At 41.0% G+C, this 23,463-nt stretch overlaps 1 protein-coding gene across 1 annotated transcript in view; it reads right to left on the reverse strand.

Annotated features, from left to right (window-relative positions):
• Window positions 1-23,463, reverse strand: part of bms1 (BMS1 ribosome biogenesis factor) — a 110,810-nt gene that overhangs the window by 52,423 nt on the left and 34,924 nt on the right. The window contains exons 10-13 of the mRNA XM_072582918.1: window positions 20,893-21,536; window positions 10,432-10,530; window positions 6,023-6,177; window positions 767-848 (exon numbers count right to left, since the gene is read on the reverse strand). Coding sequence (XP_072439019.1) covers window positions 767-848; window positions 6,023-6,177; window positions 10,432-10,530; window positions 20,893-21,536 — 980 coding nt within the window. The remainder of the gene's footprint in view (window positions 1-766; window positions 849-6,022; window positions 6,178-10,431; window positions 10,531-20,892; window positions 21,537-23,463) is intronic.

The following is a 23,463-nucleotide window of genomic DNA, read 5'->3' on the forward strand; positions in this document are numbered from 1 at the left end:
TGAATTTAGTCAATCAATTTGAACCAGGTCCTTCGATACCAAAAACCTATGAAATTTAAGTCTGATGATTTTGACAACATAGGACCAACCCTATGTAAGAAATATTGTTATCTCATCACAGGTATAAAAGAAGGGGGCAGTTGGACAAAGACCTCTGAGCAAACTGCCATCCACCAGAGATGTCCTCGTCTCAAGAGAGAGAAATTGTATCTATGTATTAGAGAAAGCATCATCAAAAAGAAAAATGGTACCAATGATGGAAAAGGCATTCCTGACAGAAGAACTGAAGGAAGCATTCATGACAGAAGGCTCAACAGGAGAAGACACAGAACATTCTGGAAGACCCGTAACTTTCCAGAGAAAATTCTATTTTTTTGGTATATGTGGGATTTGTATTTATTGGAACTGCATGCAAGTAGAATCTTGTTATTTGAGAATACTTAGTAGTTAGAAGGGATTTATTCTGTTTGTTAATAGTTTAGATAACTTGCTCACTGTTAGAGTTAGACAAAATAAATTGTTACTTGTTCGTTTTAAAGTGAGTGTCAGGGATTGGTTTTACTTAACCACTAGAAGTTGCTGAAAAGCAGGTTATACCATTTTTCACATGCTTCTTACAGATTATAAGGCAAGGTGTTCCTCTTTGGGTGCTTCAGTTTTATCACTTGGGGGTGGAGGGGTTGTCATTCTCCGTTTTATACCAATAACTATTTCTGAGTGTTGTTCAGCAACAGAATTCAATTGTCTTACTCTATCTCCTACATACCATCTTCGTCAAGGAGAGTGCTCGCATCCTTTTCAGTCTCCCATTTTCCAGTCACAAAACAATCCCGGATACTGTTCATCACCTGTGCAAACAAAACAAACGTTTCAGCAAAAACACTTTTCAAAACAAACCTTTCGCCCTTCAATTGTAACTGTTGAAGCAGTTGGAAAGAACAAGAATTTCAGCACTCCGCAAAAAACAGTGGGGACTAATTAGAGCGTGCTTTCAAAAGGTGAGTAAAGACCCACCTCTTTACACTAGCCTGTAGAGCCACCCAAGAATCTTGTATGTTTCGATAGAGTCATCTTAAGTTCTTAAGCTCCGCACTACTCAAACTCTCCTCATAACAAAATCCTGGGATCAACCTCGCACACCTTCTCTGCACTGCCTCCAATGCCAGTATATCTTTTGTTAGATAAGAGGAACATAACAGTTCACAGTATTCCAACTATGATCGAACCAATGGCTTGTATAGTTTTAGCAAGATGTCCCTATTTTTACAACTTCATTCCCTCCAAAATAAAGGCAAACTTTCCACTTGCCTTTCCCGTTACCCACTTAACAGATGCTAGGCTTTTGTGATTCATGCATTTACACTTCCAAATTCTTCAGTGCTGCAGCTTCTGTGGTCTTTCTCCATTTAAATAGTATTCCACTTCTCCATTCTTTCTGCCAAAATGCATGACCATCCATTCCCCGACATTATATTCCATTTGTCAAGTTTTGCCCATTCTCCTTACTTGGCTACATCCCTCTGCAGAATCGCCATGTCACCCTCACCACTTGCCTTACCTCATGTTTGTGTAGACTGTGATATATTCACTGTTCTCATCCAAGTCATTCATACCTATTATAATTACTTGTGGCCACAGGACTCATTTCTATCGCATTCTGACAGTTCCAAGTTGCCACCCTGAATATGTCTCCTTATCATAATTCTGTTTTCTATTAGTTAGTCAATCCTCTAACCATATTCATTCATGGCTTAAACACTATGTGGTCTTATCTTATAAAACAGCTTAACATGTGATACCTCATCAAATTCCTTCTGGAAATCCAAATACATTATATCCACTGCTTCTCCCATCTTGTCTCGCTTGTTTCCTCCTCAGATAATTTTCAAATTTGTCAGGAATAATTTTCCCTTCATAAAGCCTGGCCAACTTTGGTTGATAAGCTATACATTTCTAAATACCCTGCTATTATTTCCTTCGTAACACATTGACATTTTCCCAAAAGGACATTAAGCTAACTGGTCTATAGGACTAGGAGAAAGTGAGGACCACAGATGCTGGAGATCAGACTCAAAAAGCATGGTGCTGAAAAAACCCACAGCAGGTCAGGCAGCATCCAAGAAGCAGGAGAGTCTACGTTTCAGGCATAAGCCATTCATCAGGAATGTGGCCTATAGGTAACTTTGTTTTCATCTCCTCTTTTTGAATAAAGATATTACACTGGAGATTTTACAATCACCTGGCACTCTTCCTGAACTTCAAGATTCTTGAAAGATTATTACCAGTTCATCCATTATCTCTGCAGCTACTTCATTTAATATCCTTGGATGCATTCCATCACGTTCAAGGCATTTAATGGGTTTTAGCAATTTTAGTTTCACTTGAGCATGTAACTTTTAAAAAATGTATTGCAATTTGCATATGAAAGAAGTGTAACTAACATGGTCATTCTTACAGGCGAGAGACTTAACAAACAATTAAGGTATTTTTCAATGTATAATTTCAGTTACATCACACTGTGAACTTTTGCTATAAATTCTGTGTCTTACAATCTTATCCTCCACAACCACCTGATGAAGGAGCGGCACTCCGAAAGGTAGTGCTTCCAATTAAACCTGTTGCACTATAACCTGGTGTTGTGTGATTTTTAACTTCGTTTCCCTAGTACTTTTTCCTCAAGTGATAGTTATTTATTTCATCTCCCAACCTTGCCCCTTGCTTATTTAGTAATTTTGATATGCTAATGTTGCAATGCACTGTGGAGACTGATGCAAAGTTTCAAGTGCAAGTTCAATTCCTCTGCAATTTCCTGGTTCTTTATTATTAATTTCCTAGCTTTGATCTTTAACGGCCCATGTTCACTTTAGTCTCTCTTTTCTTCTATATTTAAAGAAATTCTTACTGTTGTCTTCTAATATTTACAAATTTACCCTTAAAGTTTGTTTTCTCCCTCATTCTTTTTGGTTGTCTTTTGTCAGTTTTAAAAATTTTCCCAATCCTCTGGATTACCCTAATCTTTGCCAGATTGTCAAAGCTTTTCTTTTAAGAAAGCATCAAATTGGCTTTCCCAGTTAACCACAGTTGATTTATCCCGTTCCTAGAATTGCAGATTAACACAATTCCAGACATGCAACGCAGATCCAAATAAATGCGAGATGATTCACTTTGGGAAGAATAACAGGAAGGCAGAAATACTGGATCAATGGAAAGATTCTTGGTCGTGTGGATGTACAGGGGGACCTTGGAGTCCACGTACATAGATCCCTGAAAGTTATCACCCAGGTTCGTAGTGCTGTTAAGAAGGCATACAGTATGTTTGGTTTTATTGGTAGAGTGATTGAGGTCCTGAGCCATAATGTCATGCTGCAACTATACAAAAGTCTAGTGCAGCTCCACTTGGAATATTATGTATAGTCCCGGTCGCCCCATTACAGGAAGGATGTGGAAGCATTGGAAAAGGTGCAGAGGAGATTTACCACGATGTTGCCTGCTCTGGAGGGAAGGTCTTATGAGGAAAGGCTGAGAGACTTGGGTTTGTTCTGGAAGAAGGCTAAGAGGGGATTTGATAGAGACATAAGATGATCAGAGGATTAGATAGGGTTGACAGTGAAAGTATTTTTCCTAGGCTGATGACGCCAGCTTGTACGAGGGGGCATAGCTACAAATTGAGACGTGATAGATTTAAGACAGATGTCAGAGGCAGGTCGTTTACTCAGAGTGTGGTAAGGACATGGAATGCCCTGCCTACCAATATAGTTAACTCAGCCACATTAGGGAGATTTAAACAATCCTTGGATAAGCACATGGATGATAATGGGATAGTGTTTGGAGGGGGGGGAAAGAAAATGGGCTTTGATCAGTTCACAGGTCAGTGCAACGTTAAGGGCTAAAGGGCCTGTTCTGCGCTGTACTGTTCTATGTTCTATAATTCTTCTTTCTCAAGAGAACTCAGGATAATGCCAGAATGTTTTCAAAATAGAGTTCCGCAATTCAATATGATCCTACTATTAGAAAGAATTTTTAAATGATCCAGACTGTACTAACGATTACATTATAAATTAATTTAAAATAATCAGCCACATTTGCAATGCGGTGTATTTAATCATGCCAGAAGCTACAATCAGAAACAAACAAGATCTAGCTTTGTAAAAGTAAAAAATACATACATTTTACCCATTTTTCCAATAAGGTACAATCCTTCGCAGTACCCTGACAAATCAGAATCTATCTACCTAGACTGTGAATTAAGACTACCCATTAACTGTTCTTGCTGCAACTCCATGCCAACGATGGCCAATGGAGACAATTAACGAACTCTTCTCATGTTATTTAAAATACTTTTTCCATCTTTCGCATCCAAGTTCGGATGAGTGCAATACAAATAGCTTCAAAATTTTGCTTTTTTTTTAGCAACGTTTAGGTTTTGTACTAGCAATTATGAATAAAGTCTGCAATAGCTTTCATGGAATCATTGAATTCCTACAATGTGGAAACAGGCCATTTGGCCCAACTAGTCCACACCGACCCTCCAAAGAGTAACCCACCCAGACCCACTCCCCTACCCTATTACTGTACATTAACCCTGACTAATGCATCTAACTTACACATCCCTGAACACTATGGGCAATTTAGCATGGCCAATTTACCTAATCTTGACATCTTTGCATTATGGGAGGAAACCCAGGGGAAACCCACGCAGACACGGGAAGCATATGCAAACTCTACACAGACAGTCACCGGAGGCTGGAATTGAACCTGGGTCCCTGGCGTTGTGAGACAGCAGTGCTAAGCAGTGAGTCACCGTGCCGTCATTTTGAAATCATTTGAACCTGAAATGGATCTTGGAACGAATCAGGACTAGTAAACTTTAGATTAATTCTCCAAATTCCAGTGTAATATATAGTCATAAGATATATGACAATTACAAATTAAAGTTCATCCCAACATCTTACAACTTCAGTGGGACCGGTTTCAAAGGTCCCTATTTAAAGTCTCAGTGTTCAATATGAACAAACATCAGTACGCCAATGAAACCCACTCCATTCTCAGCTCATACTTACATCAGATGGTAGAGCAATAAATCATCACGCCTGGCATGCAAACAACAGCAGTCTGGGAATCAACTCAAGGATCTCACAATCTGTACAGATAGGTATATGCACACTGAACTAACGAACAATCAGGGGTAGGTTTTTGAAAATCTAAATACGAATGCTAATGGCAAATTAGCGAATTACAAAGGACTGCAATAATTGCAAGGCACAGAACAAGTGAGAATAAGTGAGCTGAATGGTGAGATGGTATAAGCACTTTGGTTGAAAATATAACACAGTTCACTTAGAAAAAATGCCATATTCTGAAAATGGGATAACTGTGTGGACTAAAAAATTGGACAGGGGAGTAGACAAATAAAGGGACTTAAAAGCTAAGTGCACAAGACAGCAGCAACGCGCTGATCAGATTAGACATGACGTTCAATGAAATGAAGTTTAAAACATAAAAAGTCTACACTCTTGCAGTGTGTACTGGTCAAGTCTGAGTAGGATTACTGTGCTCAGTATTAAGCTCAGACCCTTAGAAGGTTACACTGGCCAGTGAGAAATCCTGTTTCAAGTCACCATGATCCAGTGTCAGGGGGCGATGAGATGTGATGATAAAATCAGTGAATAAGGATATTGTGAAGGAGATGGGATTAAGACATTTAAATTAATGAGAAACATGGCTGCAGTACAGGAGTGCAGTACGTTCTGAGAATTCACGATTCAATGTGAACTTGAGTTAAGATACATTTAATGTTTATTATCAGCAAGTTTGGTAGCATCTATTGAGAAACAAAGATAATATTATCAATCTCACTAGACTCTTCTTCAGAAACCAAGTCATATTCAACTTGAAACAGGAACTTGGTTTCTCTATTGCTTGTCTGGCTGAGAATTTCAAACATTTTGCCTTGACATCAGACTTCCAGCATCCAGAGTATTTTGCCTTTATTTGCACAATTGTCTTTTGCTCACAGTCTTACCTCTGCCAGGTCCCAGTCATGAGGATTTTTCACATGAAATACTGAGGAGTCCAAACTATTGTTCTTCTTTTTGGATTCTTTGTCAGGCCTGCTTACATGAAAGATACCTCCCAACATATCATCACCTTCCTGATCCTCATCATCTTTTTCATTTACTAAAATTAAGATAGAAAAGGTCATTTAATTTCATTCAACATGTCCACTGCCCATCAGTCCCTCAAAATGACAGTGATAGAGACACTGTGTAACAAATTTATGATACACAGGGCGAGGAGAAATATGCTTAGCCCTGAAGACTGCCTTGATACTCATTTGGATCATAGCAATTAAGTTTTCCAACTCTATTTATTTAGAGTGATAACACAGAAATCTTGACATCTTGTATACGAACAGATGAATGAGGCCCTTCGAGATTGCTCCACCATTCAAGAGGATCTGTTTATATTCCAAATTCCATATACCCATTTATTCCCAACAACTCTTGATTCCCCTGCCTAACAAATATCTATCCATCTGTCTTTAAAATATTTCATGATGCCACTACCGGTGCCTTCTGAGGCAAAGTTCCAACGTTTCTTAACTGTCAGAGTAAACTAACAGTAAATCGTGAAAGGGTAGCCCTTAATTTTAGGAATATCCCTAGTTCTACACTGACCCCCAAGAGGAAACACTTTTCCACGTTAACCTTGTAAAGGCCACTTTGAAGTTTATAAGATTCTATCAGATCACTTTTCACTCTAAGTGCTATCCAGCAAACCTATCCCAACAGTTGCAGGATTGAAGCCCACCTTTTACTTAGAAACACAAGACGACATTTGGAAGTTAGTGTCCACGTCAAGTCGATGCAACACTGACCAAACCAACTCCAATTCCTGTCAATTTCCAGGGCTGGCTAATCTGCTCACTTCAAGGACTGATGAATGCTGTACTGAAGTACATTCCCAACAGTTCAATTCAAGGGACTATATGAAATGAAGTCAGAGCTGTTCCAGAGAGCAAGACTTTACCACACTACAGTCTCCTAATCAGAGGCTTCACTCAGGGGCCACAGAAGTTAAATTGTAGAAGTGTGTTAATTATGCTAAACCCTACATGACTATTCATATTTGAAATGAAAGCATTGTTTCGAAGCATTGGAGAAACTGTGACGAAAATGTGAAGTATGATTAGAATAAGAGAGGGGTTAGAACAACTGGAGAAACAGTAGCATAATGGAAATATCACCATTACAGACAAATAATCCAGATACACAGGTTAACCTTCTGGAGACATGGATTCAAATCCCACCATTGCAGCTGGTGGATCAATTTAAAACCATAAAATGTAGGGGCAGAAGCAGTCTAATCAGCTCATTGAATTTGCTCTGCTATTCAATAATATCACGGTTGATCTGATAATCCTCAACTCCAATGTTGTGCTTTTTCATCATAATATTCAATTACCTTACACTTTAAAAATATCTGTCTGTCTGTCTCACCCTTGAATATACTTAACCCAGCCTTGACAGATCTCTGCAGTAAAGAATTCCACAGATTTACTTCTCAGAAGAAATTCCTCCTTATCTACTGTCTAGAACAGGCCACCTCTTGCCTTGATATTATGCCCTCTGGTCCTGAACTCGCCCATAGAGGGGAACAAACAAACCCGAATTATTGAAATAATTATTTTTTAAAAAACTGAAATTGAAATCAAGTCTAATGATGGTGACAGCACCATTTTGTTGCAAAACCTGCCTGGCCCACTAATCCTCTTCTATCATGCTTACCTGATGATGAAGCAGGTTGTATGTTAGTGGCATAGTGGTAATAACAATGGACAATTAATCTGGAATTTAGGCTTATGCTCTGGACATATGGATTCAAATCCAAGCATCGCAGATGATTCAATTTGAATAAGAAATTTGAAATTGAAAAAAGCTAACTTGATTGAGTTGATACCTGCTAACAATGATGATTCAGGAAATCAGGTCACAATCGTTTATTTCATGCATGCTTAGGAACAGCCTGCTTTATAATTGTGAAATGTAAAGACTTCAATGTCCACCACCAACAGCAAAATAGAAGCATCAGTACTGACAGAGCTGGCTGAATTCTAAAGGACATGGCTGCCAGACTGGACTGCAACAAGTGGTGAGGGAATCAACAAGAGAGAAAAACCTTTCTTGACACTATCCTCACCAATCTACAGGTACACCTGTCTATGTCATTAATAAGAGTGACTACCGAATTGCCCTCATGGAGATGACATGTCATCATCATTTTGAAAAAAACCTTCCATTTTGTTTTGTGTCTCAACCACTGAGCTAAATGGGATAAATTTTGGTGAATCTTGCAATCCAAAATTGGAAGCAATGAGGTGACTTGGACCATCAGAACTGTCTCAACTAAAATCTACAATCTCCTGACTCATCATGCCCACCCATTCTATTATGACCCTCAAGCTGAAAGACGAACCCTAGTTCAAAGAAGAGTACAGGAGGACGTGCAAACCAGCACCAAGCACATTAAAAAAAGAGATGTCAATTTGGTGAAGCCACAACACAGGAATACTTGCATGCTATGCAGTGGAGATAATATGCAATAGATCATACAACAGACCTGCAGTCCTGCCACATCCAGCCATGGTGGGGGGGTAATGGACAACTACTTCAATGACAAGGAGCCAAACACAACAGTGCAAAGGTAAGTATGAAGAATTTGCACCAATCTTCAGCCAGAAGTGCCAAGTGGATGATCGATCTAAACTTTATCCTGAATTCCACAACATCACAAACACCAGTCTTCTAATAAATCATTTCATATGATATCAAGACAGCATTGAAGGTGACTGGCACAGAATATTTGTTCTCCAGAACTTGTGCCCCAGTCAAGTTGTTCCTATAAAGCTACCACAGCAGGATCTATCTGACAATGTGAAAAATTGCCCAAATATGTCCTTTCGACAAGAACAGGACAAATCCAACTGGCCATTAATCACTTGCCTATTCCTCTCTTCTTGATTATCAGTTCAGTGATGGAAGAGCTCACTGACAGTGCACTCAAGCAGCAATGACACCTAGTTTGAGTTTCACCAGGGCCAGTATTCCTTACCTCATCACAGCTTGGTTCAAACATGGAGAAAAGAACTGAATTCCAGAGGTGAGGAGAGACAGAAAGCCTCTGCCATCAAGACTATATTACGCAGACACGGGGAGAACGTGCAAACTCCACACAGTCAGTCGCCTGAGGCAGGAATTGAACCCGGGTCTCTGGCGCTGTGAGGCAGCAGTGCTAACCACTGTGCCACCGTGCCGTCCAAGTAGTTATTTCTCTTAGATGAAGGTTCAATAACTAGGGGACACGCACTCCAAGGTGTCTCTGTTCCCTGACACTTAGAGTAATAGAGATGTACGCACAAAAACAGACCCTCCAGACCAACTTGTCCATGCCAACCAGATATCCTAAATTAATCTAGTCCTACTTGCCAGCATTTGGCCCACATCCCTCTGAACCGTTTCTATTCACATACCCATCCAGATGGCTTTTAAATGTCATAATTATACCAGCCTCCACCACCTCCTCCAGCAGCTCATTCCATACACACACCAACCTGTGTGTGAAAAAGTTGCAGCTTTTACATCTTTCCTCGCTCATCTTAAACCTATGCCCTCTAGGTTTGGACTCCCCTACCCCAGGGAAACGACATTGGCTGTTCACACTATTCAAGCCCCTCTTGATTTTATAAACCTCTATCAGGTCACTCTTCAGCCTCTGATGCTCCATGGAAAACAGCCCCAGCCTATGCAGCCTCTCCATATCCTGGCAACATCCTGGCTCAAACGCTCCAATCCTGGCAACATCCTTGTAAATCTTTTCTGAACCCTTTCAAATTTCACAACATCCTTCCTATAGCACGGAGACCAGGACTGCATGCAGTATTCCAAAAGTAGCTTAACCAATGTTATGTACAGCCAGAACATGATCTCCCATCTCCTATGCTTTACACACTGACCAATAAAGGCATGTATACCAAATGTTTTCCTCACTATCTTATCTTCCTGTGATTACACTTTCAAGGAACTATGAATCTGCACTGCAAGGTCTCTTTGTTCAGCAACACTCCCAGGTCTATTCCCTTGATCTGTAGTCCTCCTTATAAACAGCACTTCACATTTCTCCACAATAAATTCCATGTGCCCCTTTTCTGCTCACCTGACCAGTCCATTCATACTATACAGTTTCTTCCTCACAAAAACAAAGTAGTCAATAATGATCCCTGGGGAATTCCCTTCGAAACAGCTTTCCTAATTAAAAACCCTAGCATTATTCTTTGCCTCCTATCAGTGAAACAATTTTGCAAATTTACCATATCCCCTTTTTGACGATGCATTTTAACTGTTCTGAGCAGTTGGTCACACTATGTTTCCATACCTGCTCCATAGACCAGTTTCTGAAGGTTCAGAGCTGCCTGTTGCTTTAAGAAAACATCAGCTGCTCGCTGAGCCAGTCCTTCTTTCCACTTTAACGATCCTTCAGAAATAAGAAAACAAATATATTAATAGAAAATAAATATACTACATTAACCAGAAACATAAATAGAAAATGTTTGAAACTGACAGAACGATACAGGGAGCAAAAATGACTAAGATGTTATATAGAGTTGGTTGGAGGAAAAAGAAAAAAAATGGAATTGTCACAGTAACATTCATTTACATACTATTCTTCAATGGCACAAAGGAGCAAAACAATTTGTGTTTAAGCAAAATCTTTATAATACTGGACCCCAAGCTGTTTCACAGCAGCTTCAGAAAAAAAGACAGGTAGCACTGTTATTCAGTGAATAGCACTGCTGCCTCAGCGACAGGGACCAGGGATTGATTCCAGTCTTAAGTGATTGTGTGGAGTTTTCACGTTCTTCCAGTGTCTGCAAGGGTTTCCTCCAGGTGTTCCAGTTTCCTTCCACAGTCCAAAGATTAGATTACTTACATTAGATTAGATTACTTACAGTGTGGAAACAGGCCCTTTGGCCCAACAAGTCCACACCGCCCCGCCGAAGCACAACCCACCCATACCCCTACATTTACCCCTTACCTAACACTACGGGTAATTTAGCATGGCCAATTCACCTGGCCTTCACATCTTTGGACTGTGGGAGGAAACCGGAGCACCCAGAGGAAACCCACGCAGACACGGGGAGAACGTGCAAACTCCACACAGTCAGTCGCCTGAGGCGGGAATTGAACCCAGATCTCTGGCGCTGTGAGGCAGTAGTGCTAACCACTATACCACCGTGCCGCCCACTGCAGGCTTGGTGGATTAACTACGGGGTTCGGTCATGTGGAGAGTGGGGGGTGCTGGGTCTTAATGGAATGCTTTTTGGAGGGTCAGTGTAGACACAATGGGCTGAATGGTCACTTTCCTCACTGCAGGGATTCTATAATTCTATGACACTACGATATAGTAGATGACATTAGAGCAAATGAGCAAAAACTTGGTCAGAGAAATAGGTTTAAAAGAAATAAAGTGACTCAAAGAGAATTAGTGTGGGAGCTGAAGCCATAGCCAGTCATTGCAGAGTGATTAATCCAGCATTAAAAGAGCGCAGGGAGGGTTGGAGGCTGGAGGAGGTTTCAAAGATGGGGAAGCATCAGTCATGCATGAATTTGAAAACACAACATAGCACTTCACTTCACCACCTCAGTAGAAGCCGAGAGGTAGAAGCTCTTTCTAGGAGATAGCAGAAATGAACACCACCAGTTCCCACCCCAACACAAAGAATCGGTGGAACCCATATCCCTAAATGATAGCAGTGCCTTCAAGGTCAAAGCAGCCATTTAACACTCTAATTGACCATTCATGTAATCACACCAATTAAATATGCAAATTAGCCAAAATATATACTTCATGTTTCATTCAACAACTGGTACATTAAATACCTCTTTCTCCCTTAATCACACTAGAATGATGCCTTACTAACTTCCTACTGAGCACCTGCAGTACTTATGTTCCACTTAATAAACAAGGTAAAATGACCAATGTGGGGGTGGGGGGAAATCCCCAACGCCACTGTCGAATCAATTGCATCTTTATCAGGTTCTTGATGGTTCTAGTTAACTGCAGGCTTCACCACAGGAACACAGATTCCTGATCACACAGCAACCTACTTCAAAGAAATCCAAGTGGAGAGGAGGAAAAAAGTATTGAGCTATTGAACAAATAGCTTTTTTTAACGTGCACCATATTAGAATTAGAAAAGTTTTACAGTACAGGAGCCCACTTGACCCATCAAACCTGCACTGGTTCCCAAAAGAGTTACTCAGCTAATCTCATATTCTAGCCCTATCTGTGTAGCCCTCTAAATTCACCACTCTCAAATATATATCCATCTCTTTTTTTAACCCACGTTGACCTTGGTAAGTTCACCATTTTAAACTTGGAAATGCAAGGGTCTCGTCTTTAAAACAGAAGTTCAGTTACCATGGTGTAGATTTCTAAAATGTGTTCAGAGATAAGCCTACTGAAAGAATGTCTATTTTTGATTCACAACCGATCAACTTACAAAATCAGCCAAGTGATGAGCAACTTTGAAACTTCATGTCTTAATCCATTACAAAGCAGAGGTTGACCCCCTTCTGATAATTAAAATAGAACTACCCCAGGGGAGCACCTCAGCTTAACCTGATGAAGTGCCACAGGGGTATAACCTACCTTTCACCCACAATCCGTTATAAAGTGATGAATAAATGAAATTAAATGAAATCTTTTCACTCACTCTACAATTAACAATTTATTTATCTAATTCCAATGGTGAACAAGTTAACAGAATTCTTAAACAACTGAACAATTATTCCCTAACTACTCCCTAACTAATTAAATTCTCTTGGTATGCTGTTTCAATAACACAGGACCCACTTATAGAAATCCGATTAATAAGAACAATAAATTAAAACTTAGTTTCTCAAAGTTCACATGGATCCTAAGGAATGTTCTGCTGTCCTCTCCAGCCTTTCTTCTCCGTCTCTCATGCTGTCTTCCTCTGTCCAAAACACCTTCTCAGATTTCTGAGGTCAAGAATATTTGCTAAATGGGCCTTGTACCTTTTTAGATATAATAGTGTTTTTTTAAAGAAGGCAGAGATTTCTTGTAAGAAACCAATATTTCTTTCTCAGACGATACTTGACTCTCACCCTTTCTTCGGGCAGCAGTTGGCTCTCCCCGTTCTTCCTGAGTAAACCTTATCCGCAAAGGTGAAATCTTAGTAAAGATCGGGCACTATCTTACTTTCTAGCCATAACTAGGCTGTGCACTCTCCTGCAGCTCCTCGACTTCTTTTGGAATTTCCTTCACTACCTCAACTAATTCCACTGGTTTGGCCTCTTTTACCACATCCTCTGTTCCATCGCCTTTCTTCAACCACCAGCACTGTGACTTTAAGTGTCTCACCTTATCATAGTGAAAACACACATCCTTTTCCCCAGTGCCTTTCTTAAACCACTTATGATTGTGTGTCATACCCTAATACTGTGAAAACACCTGAGGCCTTTCACCTCCTGTTCATCTTCATGAGTTTCTTTTTTCTCATGTGGTAGACTATTTCCAGTGTGGAGGCAGCATCCAACGAGCAGCGAAATCGACGTTTCGGGCAAAAGCCCTTCATCAGAAATTCCTGATTCCTGATGAAGGGCTTTTGCCCGAAACGTCGATTTCGCTGCTGGTTGGATGCTGCCTGAACTGCTGTGCTCTTCCAGCACCACTAATCCAGTATTTGGTTTTCAGCATCAGCACCTTATTTCCAGTGTGATCTAGTTCTTGTTTTTCAGTGAAGGATCTCCCTATTTCCCAATTTCGATCACTCACAGAATGAAATTGCTGTCGGAAGCTAAATTTCAATTTATGCACGGATGCATATTCATCTGCCACCTCTACAGCTGTTTTCACTGTTTGAACTTTGTTCCTCAATAGGAGTTCTTATCATTTCTGGAAGTGAGTTTTTAAACTCCTCCAGCATCCTCATACATCTTGTCTATCTTTAAAGCTCTCATCCATCTATCGAAGTTGCTACATTTAATTCTTTCAAACTCAACTTAAGTCTGACCTGATTCTTTCTTTATGTTTCTGAACTGTTGTCTATATGCTTCTGGTACTAATTCACAGGCACTCAAATAGCTTTTTTGACACCTTCATGATCTCTTTGACACCCCATCTAACAGCGCTGCAAACATCTCACTAACTCTGGCTACCACCTTGATCTGAATTAACATTACCCACAGTCTCAGGCCAATGCATCTCCCTTGCCGGTTTCTCAAAATAAATGAAAAAGGCTTCCACATTGTAGTAATGTTTGGATATATTTGTACATATCACTACCAGGCTATTCACTACGAAGGGTTTGCTCATCATCACCCTCCTGTGCTTTTACTTGTCAGGTGAAGTTTTTTTGCCTGAAGTTCTAACTTCATCTTTTCCAACTCAAACGTTCTGGCCTTTTTTTAGCTGGGGCTTTCCTCTCTTCTTTTTCCTCTACTTTTAACTGTAATTCAAACTCTCTCACCTTCCTTTCATTCTCTAACTCCAATTGTCTCATTTGCAATCTAATGCTTTCTAACTCCACCATGTGAGACTGTTACTCTGATATACCAAACTGCTTGGCTAACTCCATTACAATTTTAGTTTCCTATTATCCCGAGTTCAACCCACCTGTTTGCTAATTCTAAAAGTATATCATTCCTCGGTCTTTCTAAACTTTGTTGGCAAAGTTGGGAAGCATCTTCAAATCCCATAACTACTTTAGCAATGTTCAGAGCCATTTCCCTCACTTTCAATTTAACCAACCACGAGTAACCGATATTAAACAGATTTTTCCACTTCCCACTTACGATTTATTTAAAGATCTAGTCCCTAAGACTGTTTAAATCTGCTGGGACCTTTCGTACCTCAAATCTGTTCAAATCTATCCAGATTCCAGACCCAAACTTGAGTGGACTTTCCAACCTGATCTTACACAGAGGAATGTTAAATCTCTCTCCATCTATCACGCAGATTATCACTCCCTCTGGTAATATTTCAGGCAGAGGGCAAATATTTCATCATTTACTATTAGAAACTGGCTAACTCCCGTTTCTCTCAATATTTTAACTTCCTTCCCTTCTCCCCCTTCTGACAGTGGGTTCTTGTTACCACACAGTTCAGAAAAGTTCCAGAGTATTTTTCTGTTAACTCCTCAGTTCCCTGGTTTTCCTTTGGCTTCTCCACTACAAGGGGCATCACTCCCCCTTTGATCCTGCTAAGCCAATACGAACTGTATTCCTGGAATAGACACTCTTTCAATCACTCCCACTGTCAGATAAAGACAAAACTCATACTCCAGATAAAAGGGGGAAAACACAGAAAAGTTAAAACTCTCTAACAACAGAGAAAGACTTGGAAAAGTTAATTCTGATAGAGAGAAGAAAATAAAACTATAAAATAGGTTGCAGAAAGAGAAATCTGAACCTTCCTGAAAAACCACAGGAAAAAACACGTTATGATTTACAAGACAGTGGAGACAGAACTAAAGAAAAGGATCACTGTAGCAACTTGTAAACAAAGAATAAAAACACTTGTCAAAACTCCCCCACCCGAGGGAAAGAAATCCCTGTAAGGTCACCCCTCAACCTCCTAAGCTCCAGTGAAAAATGCCCCAGCCAATCTTTATAATTCAAACCTTCCATTCCGAGAAACATCCTGGTAAAATCTTTTCTGAATCTTCTGGCGCAGTACAGTGGTTAGCACTGCTGCCTCACAGCACCAGGGACTTGCACTCTCGATTTACTATCTATGTGGAGTTTGCACATTCTCTGTGTCTGCATGGGTTTCCTCCGGATGTTCCGGTTTCTGCCCACAGTTCAAAGATGTGCAGGTTTGGTGGACTGACCATGCTAAATTGCCTATATAGTGTCCAGGGACGTGTAGATTGGGTGAATTAGCCATGAGAAATGCAGTGTTACAGGGACAGTGTAAGGCGTTGTTCTGGATGTAGTTTCAGTGTGGACTTGATGGGCCAAATGATCAGCTTCCACTCTGTAGGGAATAATATCCTTCTAACAGCAGGACAAACAGAACTGCACACTGTACTCCAGAAGAGGCCTCACCAATATCCTGTAAAGCTTCCACATAATGTCCCAACTGCGAGACTCAAAGGTCTGAGCATTGAAGGTATGCTAAACACCTCCTTAACTACCCTGTCTACATGTGACAGGAATTTCAAAGAATTATGTACGTGTACCAATAGGTCTCTCTGTTCTATAACCCAGGGCTCTACCATAAACTGTGTAAGTCCTGCTCTTGTTTGTTTTAAAATCAAAACACAATACCTTGCAGTTATTCAAATTAAACTCCATCTGCCACTCCTCAGCCCACCGGCCCAATTGATCAAGATCTTTTTGTAACCTTGGATAACCTTCTTCACTGTCCACAATTACAATTTTGGTGTCATCCACAAACTTACTAACCAAGACTCCTACATGCTCTTCCAAATCTTTCACATAAATGACAAGAGTGGACCCAGCACTGATTGCTAGGAACACCACTGAGCACAGGCCTCCGGTCCAAAAAAAACCTCCACCATCACCTTGTGTCTCTACTGCCAATGCAATTTTGCATCCAATTGGCTCTCCTTGAATCCCATGTGATCTAATTTTACTAATTAGAACCTTGTCAAAGGCTGGACTAAAATCCAAGTAAACAACGCCTAGCGCTCTGCAATCATCAATCATTTTGGTTACTTCACTAAGAAACTCAATCAAGTTTGAGAGATATAATTTCCTTTGCATAAAGTCATGCTGACTATCTTCAACCAGTCATACAGTCATAGAGATGTTGAGCATGGAAACAGACCCTTCGGTCCAACTCGCCCATGCCAACCAGATAGCCCAACCCAATCTAGTCCCACCTGCCAGCACCCAGCCCATATCCCCCTTCCAAACCCTTCCTATTCATATAACCATCCAGATGCCTTTTACATGTTGCAATTTTACTCGCTCCACCACTTTCTCTGGCAGCTCATTCCGTACATGTACCACCCTCTGCATGTAAAAGTTGCCCTTTAGGTCTCTTTTATATCTTTCCCCTCTCACCATAAACCTAAGCCCTCTAGTTCTGGATTCTCTCACCCCAGGGAAAAGACTTTGTCTACTTATCCTATCCAAGCTCTTCATGATTTTGTAAACCTCTATAAAGTCACCCCTCAGCCTCCACTGCTCTAGGGAAAACAGCCCTCGCATATTCAACCTCTCCCGATAGTTCAAATTGTCCAACCCTGGCAACATCCTTGTAAATCCCTTCTGAACCATTTCAAGTTTCACAACATCCTTTCAATATGAAGGAGACCAGAATTACACGCAGTATTCAAAAACTGGCCTAACTAACATCCTGTATGGCCACAATATGACCTCCCAACTTCTGTACTCAATACCAATAAAGGAAAGCATACCAAACACCTTTTCAATATTCTATCTATCTTTGACTCCACTTTCAAGGAGCTATGAACCTGCACACCAAGGTCTCTTTGTTCAGCAACACTCCCTAGAATCTTACCATTAAGTGTATAAGTCCTGCTAAGATTTGCTATCCCAAAATGCAGCACCTCACATTTATCTAAATTAAACTCCATTGGCACTTCTCAGCCCATTGGCCCATCTGATCAAGATCCTGTTGTAATCTGAGGTAACCTTCTTCATTGTCCACTACACCTCCAATTTTGGGGTCATCTGCAAACTTACTAACTGTATGTCTTATGCTCACATCCAAATCATTTATATTAAATGATGAAAAGCAGTGGACCAGCACCGATCCTTGTGGCACTCCACTGGCCACAAGCCTCCAGTCTGAAAAACAACCCTTCACCGCTATCCTAAATCCTCTACCTTTAAGCCAGTTCTGTATCCAAAATGCTAGTTCTCGTATTCCATGAGGTCTAACCTTGCTAATCAGTTTCCCATGGGGAACCTTGTCGAACGCCTTACTGAAGTTCATATACATCACATCTACTGCTCTGCCCTCATCAATTCTCTTTGTTACTTCATCAAAAAACTCTATCAAATTTGTGAGACATGATTTCCTAACACAAAGCCATGCTGACTATCCCTAATCAGTCCTTGCCTTTCCAAATACACGTACATCATGTCCCTCAGGATTCCCTCCACAACTTGCCCACCACTGACATCAGGCTCACTGGTTTATAATTCCCTGACTGGTCCTTACCACTTTTCTTAAACAGTGGCACCACGTTAGCCAACCTGCAGTCTTCCGGCACCTCACCTGTGACTATCGATGATACAAATATTTCAGTAAGAGGCCCAGCAATCATTCCTCTAGCTTCGCACAGAGTTCTAGGGTACACCTAATCAGGTCCTGGGAATTATCCACTTTTATGAGTTTCAAGACATCCAACAGTTCCTTTTCTGTATTATGGGCATTTTTCAAGATGTCACGATCAATTTCTCGACATTCTATATATTCCATGTCCTTTTCCACAGTAAATACTGGTGTAAAATACTCGCTTAGTATCTCCCCCAGCTCTACACAAAGGCTGTCTTGCTGATCTTTGAGGTGCTCTATTCTCCCCCTAGTTACCCTTTGTCCTTAATGTATGTGCAAAAACCCCTTGGGTTCTCCTTAACTCTATTTGCCCCCTTGCCTCACCGAATACATGTAAATCCTATCTTTCAGAATCACCTCCAACAATTTACTCACCAACAGTGTCAGACTCAAGTCTATAGTTCCCAGGCTTCTCCTTAACATCCTTCTTGAATAAAGGTACAGTAATAGCCATCCTCTCCAGCAGCTCATCAGGGACTCTAGATGATACAAATATTCCTGCCAGGGGCCTGACAAATTCTACCTCAACTTCCCACAACATCTTGGGATACATTGATCAGGTCCCAGAGATTTATCACCCTCCAGCAGTAATATGAATAGTCTTCAAAGCATCAATATTTATTTCCTCACTACCCCAAAATTCTCTAGCCTCCACTTCTATCCCTGCAGTAAAAACACACAAAATATTCACTTATCCCTAGCGTAACATTCAATACATAGACGACACCTACAATTTTTAAGGGGCTTTATTCTCTCCCTAGTTGCTCTTTACATACTTGTAGAATCTCTTTGGTTATTTTTTGCCTTATTGGCCAACGAGATCTCATATTCCTTTTCCCTCTTAATTGCCTGAGCTTCATTTGATCCCATGTGTCTAATGTATGACTCTCTCTTACCCTTGACCAGTACTCAATATCTTCATTCATCCATTGTTCCCTACATCGACCAGGCTTACTCTTCACTTAACAGGAACATAATGCCGCTGGACTCTCGTTATCATAGTTTTGAAAGCCCTCCCATTTATCAGTCATCCCTTTACTTCTGAATAGTCTACTCCAATCAACTTTTGAAAATTCCTGACTCATACCATTAAAATTTGCCTTACTCCAATTTAGAACTTTATGTAAGGTCTTTCCTATTTTAAAATTAATACAATCATGATCACTCGTCTCAAAGTGTTCCCCTAACAATTCAGTCACTTGCCCTGCCTTATTTCCCAAGAGTAGGTCAACTTTTGCTCCTTTTCTATTAGGCATATTTACATACTGATAAAGAAATTATCTTGAACACATTTAACAAATTTCTCACTGTCCAAGCCCTTAACACTATGGCAGTCTCAGTCTGTTTCAATAGTTAAAACTCCCTTCTGTTACAATCTTAATATTCTTTAATATATCTGAGACGTCTCTAAATATTTGCTCCTCAATTTCACTCTGACTATTGGGCGGGCTATAGTACAATCCCAACACAGTGTTTATCCCTTTCTTATTTTTAAGTTCTTCCCATATAGCTTCATTGGACGAATCCCTCAAGCTTCATTGGACGAATCCCTCAGAAAAATCCTAAGTATAGTAGTAAGGTTTTCCTTAACCAAAAGTGCCACTCCCCTTCTACTTTTGCCTCCTTATTCTTCCTACAGCATCTAAAACCTGTATCAATGACAGGTTGATCAATAAACCTGCCAGTCCTATCTTCCCTCAGCCAAGTAATAGCTATGGTATCCCAGTCCCATGTTGCCATACATGCCGAGTTCATCAGTTCATCAATGTAAGGTTCATTACATTGAAATAAATGCAGTTTAATTCTTCAGAGTTACCTCATCTTTGACTTGCTCTTTTCTGTCTTTCCTAATTAACTTTCACTTTTTTGATTGAGAACCATCCTCATCTACCTTTCTATTTTCACTGCGACTTAGGACCACTTCCACCCTGCTCTCCACTCTCCACCTTCCCCCATCCAACTCTCCCAACTATGTTTTTCTTACTAATGTGTACAAAGACTTCCAGCTTATTTTTGCCTTTGACAATATGCTTCAACCTTTTGAGAGTTCTTTGACCCTGACAGTAGGAAGGCAACATAGTATCCTAGATTCATAGTCACAGAAGGGAACAGTGGAAGTGGAATAGACACCACACCAAACAGGAGGAAAATTAAGAAAGCTCAGTCAGAAATGAGACTCAGGAAGGTTTTTAGATCGAGGGATTAAAAAAAAGAAATTTAGAGAAAGCTTAGGGGCTGAGTGTTATGGTAACAATCACAGGGTGAAGGGGACAAGAACTGTATCAAAGGTTCAATGTCTGAGGTAATGAGATCTGAAGATTTCATGCTTGAGGTAGCAGGATAATCTAAACACAAAATATTTTGAATTCAATGCATCGGATCTAGCGCAGGTCAGCTCACGAGGGAGGAACGATGAGCATGTGAAAAACAGTTAAAGCAGTGTACCTTGCTTGTTCATATTGTAAAAAATGAATGCAGTAGGAAAGGTCCACAGCAGTATCTTATCCAAACAGGTACAGAAATAAATTAGCTTACCCGTAGTTTCTACATTTGACATGGTCTTTTCTTCATAATCTTCATAATGTTCTTCACTGTCACTGCAATCTCGGCTCAGCATCTCGTTTTCTACTATCTCAGATGCTTCTTCTGTCTGTTCCACTGTGGAGTCCAAACCATTTTCACTTTCATCAGAAGTATTGTTCTCCAAGTTTAAGCTTAGCCTGTCAGCTTTCTGTTTGCTGTCCAACATTCTTTCCAAATTTTGTTTAATCACTGATGTCTGTAATTTTTTATTAGAATCCATAAAATCTTCTTCAGATTCACAAGCCAAGTCCTCTTCCTCATCATCAGAATCATCATCTTCCTCATCAGTCAACTCTGCTTCTGAATCCATTTCAAAATCATCAGCGTCATCAAATGCAGGTCTTTCAGTAGCAGCTTCTGACTCTTTCTCCTCTAGCTTGAAAACTTTAAGAGGTCGGGGATAAATTTCTCTTTCGCAATCAATTTGGTCTTGATTGCCAATCTCTGCCTCACTTTCAGTATCAGACTCTTCTTCCCCACTTTCAGCATCAGACTCTTCTTCCCCACTTTCAGCCATTTCTTCTTTAAAGACAGCTCTGCGTCGCACCCGCCCAGTCTCTGAGTCAATCACTTTCTCCTCTTTAGGCATGGAGTATCTGTTTCATGGAATATGGAATTTTAATACATCTGTTAAACAGGATATTTGGCTCCAAAATCAAACTTTGTTACCTCCAACCTTGAGAGATAGGGGGAGACAAAGCTTTCATCCATTAGTCTATTTTGATCAGATTGGCAAGGATTGAGGGCGGCACAGTGGTCAGCAATGCTGCCTCACAGCGACAAAGACCCGGGTTCAATTCCCGCCTCAGGCGACTGACTGTGTGGAGTTTGCACATTCTCCCAGTGTTTCCTCCGGGTGCTCCAGTTTCCTCCCACAGTCCAAAAATGCGCAGGTTAGGTGAATTGGCCATACTAAAATTGCCCGTAGTGTTAGGTGTAGGGAAATGGGTCTGGGTGGGTTGCGCTTTGGCGGGTTGGTGTGGACTTGTTGGGCCGAAGGGTCTGTTTCCACACCGTAAATAATCTAATCTAATCTAATCTAATAAGAAAGAGGGCTGGGAGAAACGAAGGCTACCAGATAAGTCACTTTTTTCCACTTAAAAAGGGATTCACCTCAAGAGTCAGGCCTCCATTTTGAACAGAGCAGCAAGGAGACAGGGTGGAGAGAAACGAGGCTGCCGATATGTTTTTGAGTGGGTGAGATCAAAACCCGAGACCCTACACCATCGGACATTCCTCCCACCAACCTCCTCTAACCTTACTAAAAATCTGAAAACTTGGTAAGTTTTCAGGTTTTCTCTTATTTTTTTCTTTTCTTCTGTTCCTTTTTCAGTCCTGTGTGGGCTTTCAGATTAGCAGGGTATGGCTCATAGGGCAGTTGCATGTTCCTCCTGCAGAATGTGGCAGGTGAGAGACATGGCACAAGTCTCTGCCGAACTCATCTGAGGGAAGTGCACCCATATCCAGCTCCTTGAAAACCGAGTTAGGGAACTGGAGCTGGAGCTGGATGAACTGCAGATCATCTGGGAGGCTGAGGGAGAAATTGAGAGGAGGTACAGGGAGGTGGTCACTCCTCAGACACAGGATAAGAACAGCTGGGTTACAGTCACGGGGAGGAAAGGGAACCAACAGATAGAGCAGGGATCCCCTGCGGCCGTTTCCCCTCAGCAATAAGTATACCGTTTTGCATAGTGCTGTTGGGAACAGCCTAGAGGAGAAAGCCATAGTTGTCAGGTCTCTGGCACAGAGTCTGAGAATGGAATGGGGGAGAATAGAAAAGCGCTAGTGGTAGGGGACTCAACAGTTACACGGATTGACTGGAGATTTTGTGGTCAGGAACGGGACTCGTGGAAGGTACATTGCCCCCCTAGTGCCAAGATCCGGGATGTCGCTGATCAGGTTTACAGGATTCTGAAGGGGGAAGGTGAGTAACCAGAAATTGTGGTACCTATTGGCACCAATGACATAGCCAGGAAAGGCACTGAGGATCTGAAAAGTGACTACAGAGAGCTAGGTTGGAAGCCAAAGAGCAGGACGAGTAGAGTCATGATCTCAGGTTTGCTACCAGTGCCATGAGACAGTGAGGTAAGGAACAGTCAGCGAATGCAGCTTAACACGTGGCTGCGAGTCTGATGCAGGAGAGATGGCTTCAGATACCTAGACCATTGGGATGCTTTCTGGAGAAGATGGAATCTTTACATGAGGGACGGTTGCACTTGAACTGAAGGGGCACAAATGTCCTGGGTGGGAGATTTGTTCGTGTGGTTCGGGAGGGTTTAAACTAGTTTGGCAAGGGGGTGGGAACCAGAGCTACATATCTGAGTTGTCAATAGAGCAGTAATCGGGAAGGCTTTTCACGTAATGAAACAAAGGGATCGGTTAAAGTGTATCTGCTTGAATGCAAGGAGTGTCAGAAATAAGGTAAAAACAATGAATGCAGATGCTGGAAACCAGATTCTGGATTAGTGTTGCTGGAAAAGCACAGCAGTTCAGGCAGCATCCGAGGAGCAGTAAAATCGATGT

The sequence above is a fragment of the Chiloscyllium punctatum genome, chromosome 13 (assembly GCF_047496795.1).
Source record: "Chiloscyllium punctatum isolate Juve2018m chromosome 13, sChiPun1.3, whole genome shotgun sequence".
In the NCBI taxonomy this organism is placed as follows: Eukaryota; Metazoa; Chordata; class Chondrichthyes; order Orectolobiformes; family Hemiscylliidae; genus Chiloscyllium; species Chiloscyllium punctatum.